Consider the following 17,326-nt stretch of genomic DNA (forward strand, 5'->3'; position numbering starts at 1 on the left):
TATGTAGGCCTATTTTAAATGCAAAGACGTGGGATAAAGGTGATGATACTGTTTCGGATACCGTAGGTCTAATGTTGTTGGGTTGTTTTAAGGAAACCTGTACGTGATCTGCTAACCTTTTGTTCGCTTAGAAGCTCCAAGAATTGTACTCCATTGAGATCTTCTGTATATTGAGGTCAGAGGCGTGACCGTCATTGCGATTACGCTAATTTGAACACGACTTCCATCCCATTGACAATATAGGGGCATATGTTAATATATGGTGTTATACAACCTTGGTAAAATGACACAAGGACCGAGGGCGTAGCCTAAGGTCATTATTTTAGATTCTACCAAGTCCATGGTATAATATATATTCATATTAGATATTTTGTTACTTTTACAAATGTTGAAAGAATTATCATATGTTAATTTCAAGAAGAATGATAGCCATAGGACGCCACCTTGAAGAACTTACGTTTGGCTGATGACGTCAAAAAAGAATATGAACTCGATGTTTCTAACAATAGAAATAAAGAGTTGATATTATAAATCTAACCACAAGTGACCATGTACGTATTAGCCAATGAGAATAGTGGAAAATACATATCTATTATTTAGAATTTTCTAGACTGAATGCATTAAGTTTTGTCAGAAAAAAATATGTGTAAATTTCATTTTAAAACTTGCTCCTCAAAACGTATGACACATAGATGTTGAATGCTATCAAAGGTGTCGTTCATCTTCTCGTTGATAAAAAAATCATTGCAATATATATGTCATGGGCAAAGAGCCTATTTCATAGATATTCATCAATTTTTATGATCGTACAAAGAGCAATTTCCTAAAAGATGTGTGAACTATCGAATACTGGTCTGAAACATTCTTTCCATTACACTCGAAAATATACGTATTGGGCTAATGTATTAAATCTAGCCAAAATATTTCTTTGCCCACGTAATGAAAAAGGTACATATGTACCTATAAATGTCACTGGCACTTGCAGATTATTATAGAAAGTTGATGTAAAAATATAATGGTGTAAGGTTTTCACCCTGACTACGCCCCTGACTACTGGTTAAATATATAGACCAAGGCCCTCTAGAGTTAATCAGTAGCCAGGGTTTAAGCCCTGTATCGTTATACTTTTTATTTACAGCAATTTTGTATAGGCCTAATAATCTGCAAGTGTCTGTGATAAATGTATGTATCTGTTATGCACCCTCGTGCCCTCATCCAATTTCATATGGATGTTGGACTATAACATTTCAGATATGATTTGTTTTTATTTTTTAATTATTTATTTTTGTATAACTTAAAGATGCTCCATCGCTGACAATTGGTATTTTTTCACTATCAAAAACAGAAGCAGACGATTTCATATTTTTCTTAAGTTAGAAAAGTTACTTACTTTACACCATTACCACCATTGAAAAGTTTGAGCTTCTAATTTTACTTCAAGTTGAAAATATAAAAAATACTTAATTGCATCCCGAAAAAAATCTGTGGCACTATATCCTACATGGAATGAAGTACTGATTGCACGTGCAACAAAGGCAAAATAAATTATCTTATAATATTTTTTTGTGTTAATAAGACACATATATACAAGACTAAACACCAATTATTGTTCTAATGATGAATGCCATTTTTGCTCTGTCGGCGGGGAGCATCTTTAATTTCATATGTTACATTTATTTCTATTGGTTAGATGGTAGACGTTATGTCTCCATAGACCAGATGAATTGAAAGTCGAGTATTATGACGTCATACATAAAGAAAGTTTTCGCAGACAATTTTAAAAGCGGCGCAGTCATTGGCAAAACTTAAATATTGGCTAAGATGTCAATGCGCCTGAAATCAATTTGTTTATTGTAAAACTAAACACATATTAATGACTATTTAGTATCTTATATAGGACTTAGTTATTCAAGCTAAATCATATGCATTATTCTCAGTATCTTTTGGGGTTTATCAAGTCATCGTCATCCCGGCTTTCCTAAGTCTCGCACCAAAATAAAACTTGTATTGCAAGCTATAGCCATGTATTCTCTATACATACAGTTTTACATGTAATACATACATGTTTGTCAGAAAGTTAAAAAAAAAAAAAAAAAAAAAAAAAACTAACGAATGACATGAATAGATAATCTTTAAATACAAATCTTTACACGAATATATGCAGACCAGCGAAATTAACATATTAGCATTTAAAGTCCTTGATTTATAACATTTTCTTTATATTACAGCAGTATGCTCTATTTTGTAAACATGCTGCCCCGGTCATACCGTACCGTGACACTCATTAAAAGAAGTGAATGCTTGATAAAAGTCTGTTAGGCGACTTATTTTTGTGAATACCTAGAAGAATCAGAATTTCATTTATTCAAAGAGGGTAGCAAACACTTCTAGAAATGTCAGTGTCAAAAATCACATTTTTTACTTAAAGTTAAACAGAGAATGAATATAGATGGTTCTAAAGTGTACGCCGAGCCTTGAAATCCGAGATTGGTATGTCAACGCTAGGGCTACATATATATAGGTGTAAAAGGTCCCTCCGAATGTTTAATATGTAAATTGGAAATTTTTCCGGTTGGAAAGTTTACAGATAATATCTTATTTCGTCCTTTATATCATTTTGCTATTTTTTAACACACCACCTTGTACCAACTATTCATGATCGAAGTTCGTGTTGTCAATTAACACTTTGTGAGTCGATCATGATAGGTACATCATACGTCGGTTAAACACCCTGAGGTGTAACTTAAAATAGAAACCTTAGGTCAAATGTCATTGTGATGAGAAAAAATACAGTAAAACCCCTATAACTCGAAATGTAGGGGGCCAGGTCAATAGTTCGAGTTATACTGGGTATTCGAGTCATCCGAGGTTGGTCATTGATAGTCAGAAAGAGGCATAATCATATACTGGACCCGGCACCATAAAACTTTCTCAGACAAATTTTTTACTCAAGCCTATGGAAAGTCATGTACTTGAGTACAAAATCTGTCTGAGAGAGCTTTATGGTGCCGGGCCCAGGTCACAATCTGTTTCAAACCTTCCTTGTCAATAATAACGTTTTAGTTATTGTTTCTCCGCATTAGATATTTATGAGGGTGATTTCCAATCATATGTTGATAAAATGCGTAAATGTTATACAATTGCACGTTGTTTGTACTTAAAACAAGTATGAATCTTGACAAAAAGGCTCGCTTCTGCAATATTTACGAAAATGTTTCGTGTTGTCAGTAAACAAATAATCATTTTGTATATATTTCTCTGTGTGTATTGTGCAATGCTATGGTTATGATAGATAGGTCACGTGATCTACAAACACAAATTCGGTGTCTCATCGAAAAAATGGCATGGTTTCTAAATAAAATAGTATACTTTATTTATTGATAAATTTTTAGTAAATGTCTTTAAAACGTTCCAAGCATTACTGTTAAACATGTGAAGAATGGCTATATATGACCAATGTAGGAGTCCTATAACACAGTACAAGTGTGAAAGTGGCGAAGGAAAGCATTCAAAAACCTTTCCCCTCCCACCTCACACACACAAACTTTAATCTTTCAAATAGCTTTTTTTTTTGCTTACGTCAAAATGCCTAAATAACCGCTACTCTAGTACTCGCATGAGTCGGGGTAAATTCCTAGTCTTCATAAAAACATTGTGGAGGTCTACATTTAGGTTGAAATAGGGTAAAATCATGTCTGAATTAATTGTGTCAAACAGAAAGGTGTGAAATCAAGATGTGTCAAGGTGTCTTATAATACACAGGGATTTTAGGTCAGGAATGTAAAAAAAAAAATAGAGGACCATCGCCAATTATCCATATCTATATAAAAAAATTACATTATGATGCCTTTTAAATTATGATTTACGTCAAGATAGTAGAAGTATTTACATCAATTCATACCAAAGTTGAGTAAGATACATGTACTGCGTCTTCATGTGTAAGAAAAGCACTCTCAGCTTCGGTTCTCTGATCAAGATTACTCAGTAAATTAAACAAAATACCATCTCCCCGCGACAGTGAATATATAAAATGGCTGTACCAGTTACCAGGATTGTTAGCGGCTGAAAATCTAATGGGGTTATCGTGAAAATAGGTTTATGCGCATAAATTTTACACAGTTTCATGACTGAACTTCAATTGAACTTACGATAGCAATCCATTTTCCCTAATAAAGTAGGTATACGTAATCGTGGTAATGTGGAATTCATCAAGCGAGGTCGATAATTTGACATGTCATGACTTTTTTATGTGAAATCCTAGTGACAGTTAAATACCAGTGTACACATTATAATTCTCTTTAAACAGTTAGAACATTTGACGAATACAGAATATGTACACGTATTGTATACATATGTACGTTTAAATCACCTCTAATTCACAGTGAGTTGAAAATTAGTAACGTTTAGAATTCGGTGAAGTCATACTCCATAATACATAATAGGTGAAGGATGGAAAAACTCACCTACCCATCTTCACAGAAACGGTCAATAAAAGAAAAAGAAGACAATAAAACGCTTAGGATATCAATACTGGATATGATTCATCAAACACATACCTCTTTTATTGTAATGAGATTTTGTTTGTTAAAAACACATTTTTTACTAAAATTGCCTGACTATATATCTGATGTTTCAGAAACTTTCTTTGTTCCGTTTCTGAAAATATGAATGAAAATATACAAATGAGGAAAACTATACAAATAAGGAATCATAAACAAATAAGAAAAAAATGCAAATAAGGAAAAATATATATTAGTTTTGTGACGCGCCTTGTGGTATGTAATAAAACTAATAGAATGGGGGAAAAAAACCAATATGACTAATACCAATTGGAGTAAGGTCAGAAGGGGTCAAATATTGTGACCTCTCTTGATATCTCCTTCAGTCATAGTGACACGACAGCCTCTCCACACATGTGCTATCTGAATTCATTAAAAGAGGCTGTCTTAGCACATCTGATAAATCACAAGACTCCATTACCTGACAGTTTGTGTGTGAATGTCATTAATACCATTTCTCTGGCTATTTCACAACTCGGACAATTCGTATATGTTTCAAACCAAGAAAAGTGCAACACATCCTCATTCCAAAACCAGGAAAACGGACATCTCGTCATAAACGCTGACATGGCTGATATCTAGTCATAAACCCTGACAAAGCTGATATCTCCTAAACCCTGACATGGCAGATATCTCCTCATAAACCCTGACATGGCTGATATCTCCTCATAAACCCTGACATGGCTGATATCTCCTCATAAACCCTGACATGGCAGATATCTCCTCATAAACCCTGACATGGCTGATATCTCCTCATAAACCCTGACATGGCTGATCTGATACCTCTTCATTAACCCTGACATGGCTGACTCTCTTCTCGATATCAAACCCCTGACATGGCTGATATCTCCTCATAAACCCTGACATGGCTGATACCTCGTCATTAACCCTGACATGGCTGATACCTCCTCATAAACCCTGACATGGCTGATATCTCGTCATAAACGCTGACATGGCTGCTATCTGATAACTCCTCATAAACCCTGACAAGCTGATATCTCCTCATAAACCCTGACAATGCTGATATCTCCTCATAAACCCTGACTGGCTGATATCTCCTCATAAACCCTGACAAGGCTGATATCTCCCCATAAACCTGACATGGCTGATACCTCCTCATAAACCCTGACAAGGCTGATATCTCCTCATAAACCCTGACAAGGCTGATATCTCCTCATAAACCCTGACGGCTATACTCCCATAACCCTGGCTGATATCTCCTCATAAACCCTGACATGGCTGATACTCCTCATAAACCCTGACATGGCTGATATCCTCATACAACCCTGACATGGCTGATACTCCTCATAAACCCTGACATGGCTGATACCTCCATCATAAACCCTGACATGGCTGATACTCTCTCATCATAAACCCTGACATGGCTGATACCTCCTCATAAACCTGACAGGCTGATATCTCCTCATAAACCCTGACATGGCTGATATCTCCTCATAAACCCTGACATGGCTGATACCTCCTCATAAACCCTGACATGGCTGATAAGCTATCTCCTCATAAACCCTGACATGGCTGATATCTCCTCATAAACCCTGACATGCTGATATCTCCTCATAAACCCTGACATGGCTGATACTCCTCATAAACCCTGACATGGCTGATCTCCTCATAAACCCTGACAAGGCTGATATCTCCTCATAAACCCTGACATGGCTGATATCTCCTCATAAACCCTGACATGGCTGATATCTCCTCATAAACCCTGACATGGCTGATATCTCCTCATAAACCCTGACATGGCTGATACCTCCTCATAAACCCTGACATGGCTGATATCTCCTCATAAACCCTGACATGGCTGATATCTCCTCATAAACCCTGACAAGGCTGATATCTCCTCATAAACCCTGACAAGGCTGATATCTCCTCATAAACCCTGACAAGGCTGATACTCCCACATAAACCCTGACATGGCTGATATCTCCTCATAAACCCTGACAAGGCTGATATCTCTCTCATAAACCCTGACAAGGCTGATATCTCCTCATAAACCCTGACAAGGCTGATACCTCCTCATAAACCCTGACATGGCTGATATCTCCTCATAAACCCTGACATGGCTGATATCTCCTCATAAACCCTGACAATGCTGATAACTCCTCATAAACCCTGACAAGGCTGATATACCTCCTCATAAACCCTGACAAGGCTGATATCTCCTCATAAACCCTGACAAGGCTGATATCTCCTCATAAACCCTGACATGGCTGATACCTCCTCATTAACCCTGACATGGCTGATATCTCCTCATCAACCCTGACAAGGCTGATACCTCCTCATAAACCCTGACATGGCTGATATCTCCTCATAAACCCTGACATGGCTGATATCTCCTCATAAACCCTGACAAGGCTGATATCTCCTCATAAACCCTGACATGGCTGATATCTCCTCATAAACCCTGACAAGGCTGATATCTCCTCATAAACCCTGACATGGCTGATATCTCCTCATAAACCCTGACATGGCTGATACCTCCTCATAAACCCTGACATGGCTGATATCTCCTCATAAACCCTGACAAGGCAGATATCTCCTCATAAACCCTGACATGGCTGATATCTCCTCATAAACCCTGACATGGCTGATATCTCCTCATAAACCCTGACATGGCTGATACCTCCTCATAAACCCTGACATGGCTGATACCTCCTCATAAACCCTGACATGGCTGATATCTCCTCATAAACCCTGACATGGCTGATATCTCCTCATAAACCCTGACAAGGCTGATATCTCCTCATAAACCCTGACAAGGCTGATATCTCCTCATAAACCCTGACATGGCTGATACCTCCTCATAAACCCTGACAAGGCTGATATCTCCTCATAAACCCTGACAAGGCAGATATCTCATCATAAACCCTGACAAGGCAGATATCTCCTCATAAACCCTGACAAGGCTGATATCTCCTCATAAACCCTGACATGGCTGATACCTCCTCATAAACCCTGACATGGCTGATATCTCCTCATAAACCCTGACAAGGCTGATATCTCCTCATAAACCCTGACATGGCTGATATCTCCTCATAAACCCTGACAAGGCTGATATCTCCTCATAAACCCTGACATGGCTGATATCTCCTCATAAACCCTGACATGGCTGATATCTCCTCATAAACCCTGACAAGGCTGATATCTCCTCATAAACCCTGACAAGGCTGATACCTCCTCATAAACCCTGACATGGCTGATATCTCCTCATAAACCCTGACATGGCTGATATCTCCTCATAAACCCTGACAAGGCTGATATCTCCTCATAAACCCTGACAGGCTGATATCTCCTCATAAACCCTGACAGGCTGATATCTCCTCATAAACCCTGACATGGCTGATATCTCCTCATAAACCCTGACATGGCTGATACTCCTCATAAACCCTGACATGGCTGATATCTCCTTCATAAACCCTGACAAGGCTGATATCTCCTCATAAACCCTGACAAGGCTGATATCTCCTCATAAAACCCTGACAAGGCTGATATCTCATCATCAACCCTGACAAGCCTGATAACTCCTCATAAACCCTGACAAGGCTGATATCTCCTCATAAACCCTGACAAGGCTGATATCTCCTCATAAACCCTGACAAGGCTGATATCTCCTCATAAACCCTGACATGGCTGATATCTCCTCATAAACCCTGACATGGCTGATATCTCCTCATAAACCCTGACATGGCTGATATCTCCTCATAAACCCTGACATGGCTGATACCTCCTCATAAACCCTGACATGGCTGATATCTCATCATAAACCCTGACATGGCTGATATCTCCTCATAAACCCTGACATGGCTGATATCTCCTCATAAACCCTGACATGGCTGATATCTCCTCATAAACCCTGACATGGCTGATATCTCCTCATAAACCCTGACAAGGCTGATATCTCCTCATAAACCCTGACAAGGCTGATATACCTCCTCATAAACCCTGACATGGCTGATATCTCCTCATAAACCCTGACATGGCTGATATCTCCTCATAAACCCTGACAAGGCTGATATCTCCTCATAAACCCTGACATGGCTGATATCTCCTCATAAACCCTGACAAGGCTGATATCTCCTCATAAACCCTGACAAGGCTGATATCTCCTCATAAACCCTGACAAGGCTGATATCTCCTCATAAACCCTGACAAGGCTGATATCTCCTCATAAACCCTGACAAGGCTGATACCTCCTCATAAACCCTGACAAGGCTGATATCTCCTCATAAACCCTGACATGGCTGATATCTCCTCATAAACCCTGACAAGGCTGATACTCCTCATAAACCCTGACAAGGCTGATATCTCTCCTCATAAACCCTGACAAGGCTGATATCTCCTCATAAACCCTGACAATGGCTGATATCTCCTCATAAACCCTGACATGGCTGATATCTCCTCATAAACCCTGACAAGGCTGATATCTCCTCATAAACCCTGACAAGGCTGATATCTCCTCATAAACCCTGACAAGGCTGATATCTCCTCATAAACCCTGACAAGGCTGATACCTCCTCATAAACCCTGACAAGGCTGATATCTCCTCATAAACCCTGACAAGGCTGATATCTCCTCATAAACCCTGACAAGGCTGATATCTCCTCATAAACCCTGACAAGGCTGATATCTCCTCATAAACCCTGACAAGGCTGATACCTCCTCATAAACCCTGACAAGGCTGATATCTCCTCATCAACCCTGACAAGGCTGATATCTCCTCATAAACCCTGACAAGGCTGATATCTCCTCATAAACCCTGACAAGGCTGATATCTCCTCATAAACCCTGACAAGGCTGATATCTCCTCATAAACCCTGACAAGGCTGATATCTCCTCATAAACCCTGACAAGGCTGATATCTCCTCATAAACCCTGACAAGCTGATATCTCCTCATAAACCCTGACAAGGCTGATATCTCCTCATAAACCCTGACATGGCTGATATCTCCTCATAAACCCTGACAAGGCTGATATCTCCTCATAAACCCTGACATGGCTGATATCTCTCATAACATCCTGACAAGGCGATATCTCTCATAAACCCTGACAAGGCTGATATCTCCTCATAAACCCTGACAAGGCTGATATCTCCTCATAAACCCTGACAAGGCTGATATCTCCTCATAAACCCTGATAAGGCTGTATCTCCTCATAAACCCTGACAAGGCTGATATCTCCTCATAAACCCTGACAAGGCTGATATCTCCTCATAAACCCTGACATGGCTGATATCTCCTCATAAACCCTGACATGGCTGATATCTCATCATAAACCCTGACATGGCTGATATCTCCTCATAAACCCTGACAAGGCTGATATCTCATCATAAACCCTGACATGGCTGATACCTCCTCATAAACCCTGACATGGCAGATATCGCCTCATAAACCCTGAGATGGCAGATATCTCCTCATAAACCCTGACATGGCTGATATCTCCTCATAAACCCTGACAAGGCTGATATCTCCTCATAAACCCTGACAAAGCTGATATCTCCTCATAAACCCTGACAATGGCTGATCTCTCCTTATAAACCTTGAGTAGGCTGATATCTCCTCATAAACCCTGACATGGCTGATATCTCCTCATAAACCCTGACAAGGCTGATACCTCCTCATAAACCCTGACAAGGCTGATATCTCCTCATAAACCCTGACATGGCTGATATCTCCTTATAAACCCTGACATGGCTGATATCTCCTCATAAACCCTGACATTTTAAACAAGTCCCATGTATACCATTTCCAGATCACTATGTATTTTGAATGTTTCCTAATTCACTTATTCCAAACTCCTAATTTAAGTGTTATACATATAAGCCCATTCATACAGTAATTAGTGACGTCACAATGGCCAGTTAAGCTCCGCCCACTGGAGGTCTAACTTTGGTGGTTTGGCTTTGTGTTACTGTACAGTGTAAATTTTTCATTAATGATTTCTTCCTTATAGTCGGACCGATCCTTATATGTCTTACACCAAAATGGAGATTGGATTATTCCCTTTCCAACGATGTCTTCCAATTTTCGCTGACATTTCTGTGTCGGTAGTAATTAACTTGTTATTTTTAACACTATATGTCTCTACTAAACCCAAGCCAATTTAGACCACCAGTGGGCGTGGCCTAATCTTTTGTTCTGACCAGTGTGACGTCAGTCTGAATGGCCATATAATACATTAAAATGCCCACTTTTACGTACATAATATATACATGTACAACCCTTGCCCTGTGCGCCGTTGGTTTGCGAATCATAATATGAAAACATCCGACTGTATAAATAAGTGAGTTACAGAACCATTATGGAAACATAGAATAAGAATCATACAAAATGAATAACGTGATTACTTCAGTTCTCGTGCCTGCTCATCGTATAACGGTCCACGATAAATCCCAGTATTTTAGGCTGACTTTTTATTTTATTATACAATATATATGGAACGTTAGCTGAGAATGCACGTCAAGTGAATTCTCGTGACACAGAAAATGAGGTCAGATATAAAGCAATACACACAGCGGAATGTTATAACGATAAAATATGCAAATGACATTTCATTAAGAAATTTAACGACGCTGAATTAATCAAGTCAGTGTGTTAACTCTCCCACGGTGCCCTGTACATTGTACGGAGAGGTAACACTGTCATAATCATTGGGATCTGTTCACAATACGAAATACAATGTATCAACATGTAACACTAATGAACATTGTTAATTAGTGGAACAATTCAGTGACCATATAACCACCCCATATAACCATAGAGCAAAGAATTTCATTTTATAAATCTATTGTCTTGCATCCATTATGGAAAATAAAATTTGAAACATTCCATGGCATTTTTAGCTATTTTAATTAGCATCATAGGGACGTGAGGTGGAGGAAAGCCGGAGTACCCACCTGTCATTGGTCAGAAACTGGCAACTGCCACATGTGGGATTCTAATTCGCGACCAGAGAGGTGGAGAGCTTGTGGTAATATGTCGAGACATCTTAACCACTGGGACACCGCGGCCTCATCCTAATTAGCAGGTACAAGTAATTGTGTACGCTATCCTCAAACCCGAACCGGAGTTACACTAATTAGTACACAAATGATGGTCACTTGAGAGTTGATATATGTATTTTAATAAGAGTAAGTTACATTTCAAACAATCCCCATGCATCTAAAATAGACTTTAGTATATTTTATCATACATTCTATGAGTTCTAGATTGGTATTACTCCATTGATGCGGGTCCGGGTTCGAGCTTTAGGTTTATGCTAGGTTTACGGCGGTGAGCAAGGCTTTTCTAACATTCTACAAACTGAGTGAGCATTTGACATTAGTTTGACATTCATTAGAACCAATGTATTGCGATATAAGCCCCAATTTCAGTTCTCGCCTATTCAGAATGATCCCTTTGACGGGGTCAGAGTTAGTGGAGAGGATTTGGCTACTTTTTAGATTTTCTCATGTGCTCAAATTAATCACGCGACAACTTTACTGTTACGAAGTACATTGAAAATGCATTTTTGCCTTTTACATCAATTAGCAATTTGTTACGTGTTACAATAGGTGTGGAAACACAATGGTGGACCTAGCCACTTTGAACATTTCATTACGATGTGAGAACTCGTGTGACCTTTAGGAGAGTAAGGCCGATGCCTTGATTTCTATCCTATTATTTCCTGTATGTAAGAACTTAATTTGATTATCAAACCTTACGATTTATGTAGATTTACATGTATAAAGTGGCCTGATATATCCCCTAAACCTCCCGAGTTTTATTTTTTATCCACTCTACCAGAAACATACTGGAAACTTCAAAGATATCACATGTATATCATGGTATAATTTGACCTGTTTTTCTAATTTATATGATATTTGAAAGCATGAAAATAAGCAATTTTACATGTTTTTTTCTTCGAAAATTAGACATTCAAAACAGGGTTCATTTTGATTTATTTATTTTATATAGGTAAAGATGCATTTTTTTCTGTCCAAAATCGACTCAAACCATCTGAAAATTACTAATTTTTTGAAACATATCAAAGTTATTCTCCTGTTTTAACTACTTAAAGATGCTCCACCGCCGACAAAGTATAAACGATACTCATCATTTGAACAATAATTGTTGTTTAATCGTATATATATATGTCTAATTAACACCAAATATAATATAAAATAATTTATTTTTCTCTTGCTGCATGCGCAATCAGTACTCTATATTATATATGATATAGTGCCACGTGTTTTTTTTCGTGATGGAATTAATTATTTTCAATATTTTTTCTTCAAGTAAAATTAGAAGCTCAAACTTTTCAATGGTAGTCATGGTGTTATGTAAGTAACATTTGTAACTGAAGAAAAATACTAATTCGTCTGCTCCTGTTTGTTGTATAAAATATAATAATGGGTCAAGGACTATGCTCGCGTGTACATAGTCCCTAAAGATTACGTGTCACCACCTAACAGACTTTCTGAATGGTAATGAGGGAGAAAAACACGTGTGCATGTTAATTGACTCACGTTGATAAGTACATTAATATGTATATATTCCAGTACATTGGCGCATATAAATTGGGCTTTGATCAGTTAAACGTGATGTATCATAACTTATTTCTTGTCACATACACGGATCATTTTCATCAGAAAAAGCAAAGGCCGACTAGTAAGTACATATTGAAATTGAAAGAAAAAAAAATCTGCTTAATCTGTATTAAAGAATGCACTTATGATTTTTGATTTCAGTCACTTTAAAAATTGACAACCAACAAGTACACGATTCGAATTTATCTTCGATCTAAGATTCCTTTTCGCGTCCGTGCAGGGGATCGAACCCCGACCGAGTGTCCAGTTCTGCTGCGTAATATCCAGTTAACCTATATAGACTCATATAGCATACAATATACATGTACCATAGCTCTACGAATTCAAATCCTCTGAAACTTATTCCCCCTATTCCAATATCCTATTCATTTTGTTTTTATGTAATTTTTTGCCGACTTTACATCTACTGACTTTAGGTTAAGTTGATTGTCTTTAGTTTTAACTATTCCATTTATCCTAGTTCCATCTACGTAAATTACATGTGTTTCTTCCGAGTTTATCCATTTACTTGGATCGACTTATAAAAGTCAGTTCGCAGCTCATCGAATTGACGTCCTGTTTATTAATTAACTTCGGTTAGCACACTATTGCAGTTACATCTGATTTCCTTTAATTTTATATATAATGACTAAACTTACCTTAATTCTACTGATGTCAATTCCAGTTTACTGTCCCTAGTAACGCCGTTTTCATTACTCCAATGCGGCATCTTGGCGAATCCTCATCAATTAGGAAAGTCTAATATTCCAATTATCTCAGTAAACGTCAGTTAATCTGTAGTTATTATAATAAAGCTGATAACACAGCAGACCACTGTAAAATACCAAACCGGTGGCCAATGTTGAGTAGAAACAGTCCCTTTTTCCTTTGACCCGTCCTTACCAGAGCCTACATCCCGTACCGGCGCTTATATTAAACCCCCGTCCCGTATTCAGAGTACCTCGCTGCAATGACCTCTGACCTTTACGATACACGCCCCCCTGCTCTTAACTCCGAGGTTAAAATAATATGAAGACTTTCACTGACGTCACACATGTTATACACACAAGATCACCTGTTAAATGGTATACGTTGATTATCATAAGGTTGCTGTCTGCTTGCTTATCATATAGATCATAATAGGCCTACAGTACGTATATATATCAAAACGGAAAGGAAGGGGAGAAAAAAAACCTGTACAACACCCTTAGCTCAATCTTACAGTGCTTTTCCCCCACGCAAAGATCACTCTATCTAAACTATAAGTTAATTATTTACTGTTCAGTATGGTACGCTTAATGGATAACTAAATCACACACAGGAGTTGAAATTGTAACAATTCTCTAGATGCGTAGGTCTATATATTTATTACATAATATCCGCTTTGCCTCAGTTGTGACTGGTATAATTAGACTGAACTTGACAGTTTTACTATTTCTCGATAAATATGACCTCCTGCCTTCTCCTCCCCAGCCCCCTAGCTCGCGCCACAGGTTTGCACGCGATTCCAATTAGAATACGTGTATAACTTAAGATGGTACCGAAGCGAGTAGTACCCCCTGCTCCGGGCTTAATTGGGGTACTTGTCCCGTTTACGCCCAATAAAACTTCCCTGTTGCGGAAACGATTCTTAATCTGTTTGATATGAATCTGAATATCTCGAAGGAAGAAACGCTGAGAAAATCGTAGAAGATATGATAAAACAGACAGATGAGAGTCACTATTTGATAACATCATCATCAGGGAAATTGATTACAGTATTCATGTATTTGGATCTTCTGTAATCAACACAAAACAAAACGTTCACTTTTTGATAGGTTTACATGTTTTGATTTGTTTAAAACATATTTTATTTGCACATTATATACAAATGGGATTAGACACAAGTTGTAAACTTATAATCCGACTTCTCTCGTAAAAAATAGTGATGATATATACATATGACCGCAAATATTAAACAAAATGATGATTAAATAACGCACAAAACTAGCTTAAAGATAATATTTACAATGAAGTTCAAGCAGGATGAAAATTTCTCTGTACCCTCACGTCTTTATAAAATAAAATTACTGTAAAATATCTAAATCAATTTGTAAATAACACCATTAAATGAATAAAATGTAAAATATTAGATATGCATCTTTGTTCAAAGTACAGGAAGTATAGTAATAGATACCATTCAACAGTTACTTTATATAGGATCCATTGAGTTAACTCCTAGTACATGTATATGTGTCAGAATTGAAAAATTACGACTGCTGGTTAGTAAGATATTAAATGTGTAAATACATATTTAGATGATCAACAAATTACAAAAACGGGTGGTCGATTGACACAGAAAACTGCCGTCTACATAACACTTTCTGAAGCATTCAATACATGAAAACACAGCACCAAAAAATGTCCATGCCTTTCTTCTTGTAAATCCGAACTAAGGACTCTTTGCTGAGTGCAGACGCGTTTTACTGTGTCAAACCGACAACGATATCAAATAAAATTCGTAAATATAAATCAATTTAATCAAAGCGTTTAGAATGGCGAATAAAATCACGAACTAATAAAAATAAAATTTTGTTATCTGTTTCAGACAATGCATCAGTGCCAAAAAAATAACAAATCTGCAGTTATATATCAATCAAGTTCAAGTCTTGTAAAAGTTTGTGTATCAATAAGTTTCTAGAGACAACAAATAATGGACATAATAATAAATAGTGTTCAACAGTCTCTATGGCCTGGGAACATCTACATAGAGGCGATTGGATTAAATTAACACGTTTAAGATCGGAATTTAGTTCACTTCATTTATGCCTTAGTCGAGTATGAATTATATGCAGTTTTTTGTTACCGAATGAGAAGAAATTGGGAGCACATTCCCCTTTATAAGAAACTTTGATTTTAAAAGTTGAAATAGAATTACAAGAACGTGTTTGGATATCAAGATTATTCCAAAGTTTTGTTATATGAGGTATAAATGATTTTTCAAAATTGCCTAATCTGGTTCTTGGAACTATACGTAATTGTTAAGATTTCTTAAATTGTAATTATTTACGGTATGTACTGGATTAGACATAGGTCGTATAAATAGGAAGGAGTAAGGTTATTATGTATTTTGTAAAATAGTGTTAGTTTTCTTGACTTTCGACGGTTGCTTAATGTTTCCCATCCAATTCTGGCTGCCTCTAGTTGTAGTTTTTCTAATCTGTCTGAATTATAACTGTAACATTCATCCTAAACATCACAAGCATATTCCAAAAGAGGTCTTATAAAAACAGTATACAATTTTGAAAGCTTCGCTCTACTTAGAGTGAATTTCTATTTCCTTAAAATAGAAATGTGTTTTGAAACAGATTTAACTAGAATATCTAATGTTCCGACCATGTACAATTTTCGTTTACTGTTTACTGTTACTCCCAGGTGAAATATGTAGTCATGTATTGTTAAATATCAAATTTATATCAAGATGATCATTACAACTATGGAAAACTACTACATCTTTTTTTAGAAGGGTTAAACTTAACTTTCCACTTATCAGCCCAGTCTTCAATCACAACTAAATCATGATTCATTACATGTTCTATTTCCAAAGCATTATTGGTAGAAAAGATAAATACGTGTCATCAGCAAACATTCTTCCAAGAGAAAGTAAATTATCAGCTATATCGTTTATAAAATAAGAAATAACAAGGGACCAAGAACAGAGCCCTTTGGAACACCTGCCTTTCAATGACCAATAGATGAGGACGTGTTGCCTAATATAACGTGTTGCTTTCTGTTCGTTAGAAAGTCTTTTAGCCACGAAAGATTATTTCCTCTGATTCCGTAACTATGAAATTTTATTAACAGTCCCTATGCCAGACCCTATTGAAGGCTTTTAAAATATCATAAAAAAGTCATGCATGTTTGTTTTTTGGATTCTAGAGATGAGCTGATGTTGTGGTATATTTTAATTGATTGGTAAACCATTGAGTGACCTTTCACAAAGCAAGATTGATATTTATATAATAAATTATTTTCGTAAAAGTAGTTATGGAGATATTTATGTATAATTCTTTCAAATAATTTTCCGACAGTATTAAGTAATGGAATGGGTCGGTAATTGGAAGGAAGAGTTCTCTCAATTTTTTTAAATAGTGGAAAGACAGTAGCTAATTTCCAGGTAGTGAGAAATTTAGATTCCCGTAATGAT

General features: G+C 37.2%; 1 protein-coding gene across 1 annotated transcript in view; it reads right to left on the reverse strand.

Moving 5' to 3' along the window:
• The window catches only part of LOC138319837 (neprilysin-like), a 43,272-nt gene extending 29,061 nt beyond the window's left edge, over window positions 1-14,211 (reverse strand). Inside the window, exon 1 of the mRNA XM_069262969.1 lies at window positions 13,800-14,211. Within this exon, the coding sequence (XP_069119070.1) occupies window positions 13,800-13,870 (71 nt within the window). The 5' untranslated portion in view covers window positions 13,871-14,211. The remainder of the gene's footprint in view (window positions 1-13,799) is intronic.
• Window positions 14,212-17,326: the final 3,115 nt, after the last annotated feature.

Source organism: Argopecten irradians, chromosome 1 (genome assembly GCF_041381155.1).
Source record: "Argopecten irradians isolate NY chromosome 1, Ai_NY, whole genome shotgun sequence".
Taxonomy (NCBI): Eukaryota; Metazoa; Mollusca; class Bivalvia; order Pectinida; family Pectinidae; genus Argopecten; species Argopecten irradians.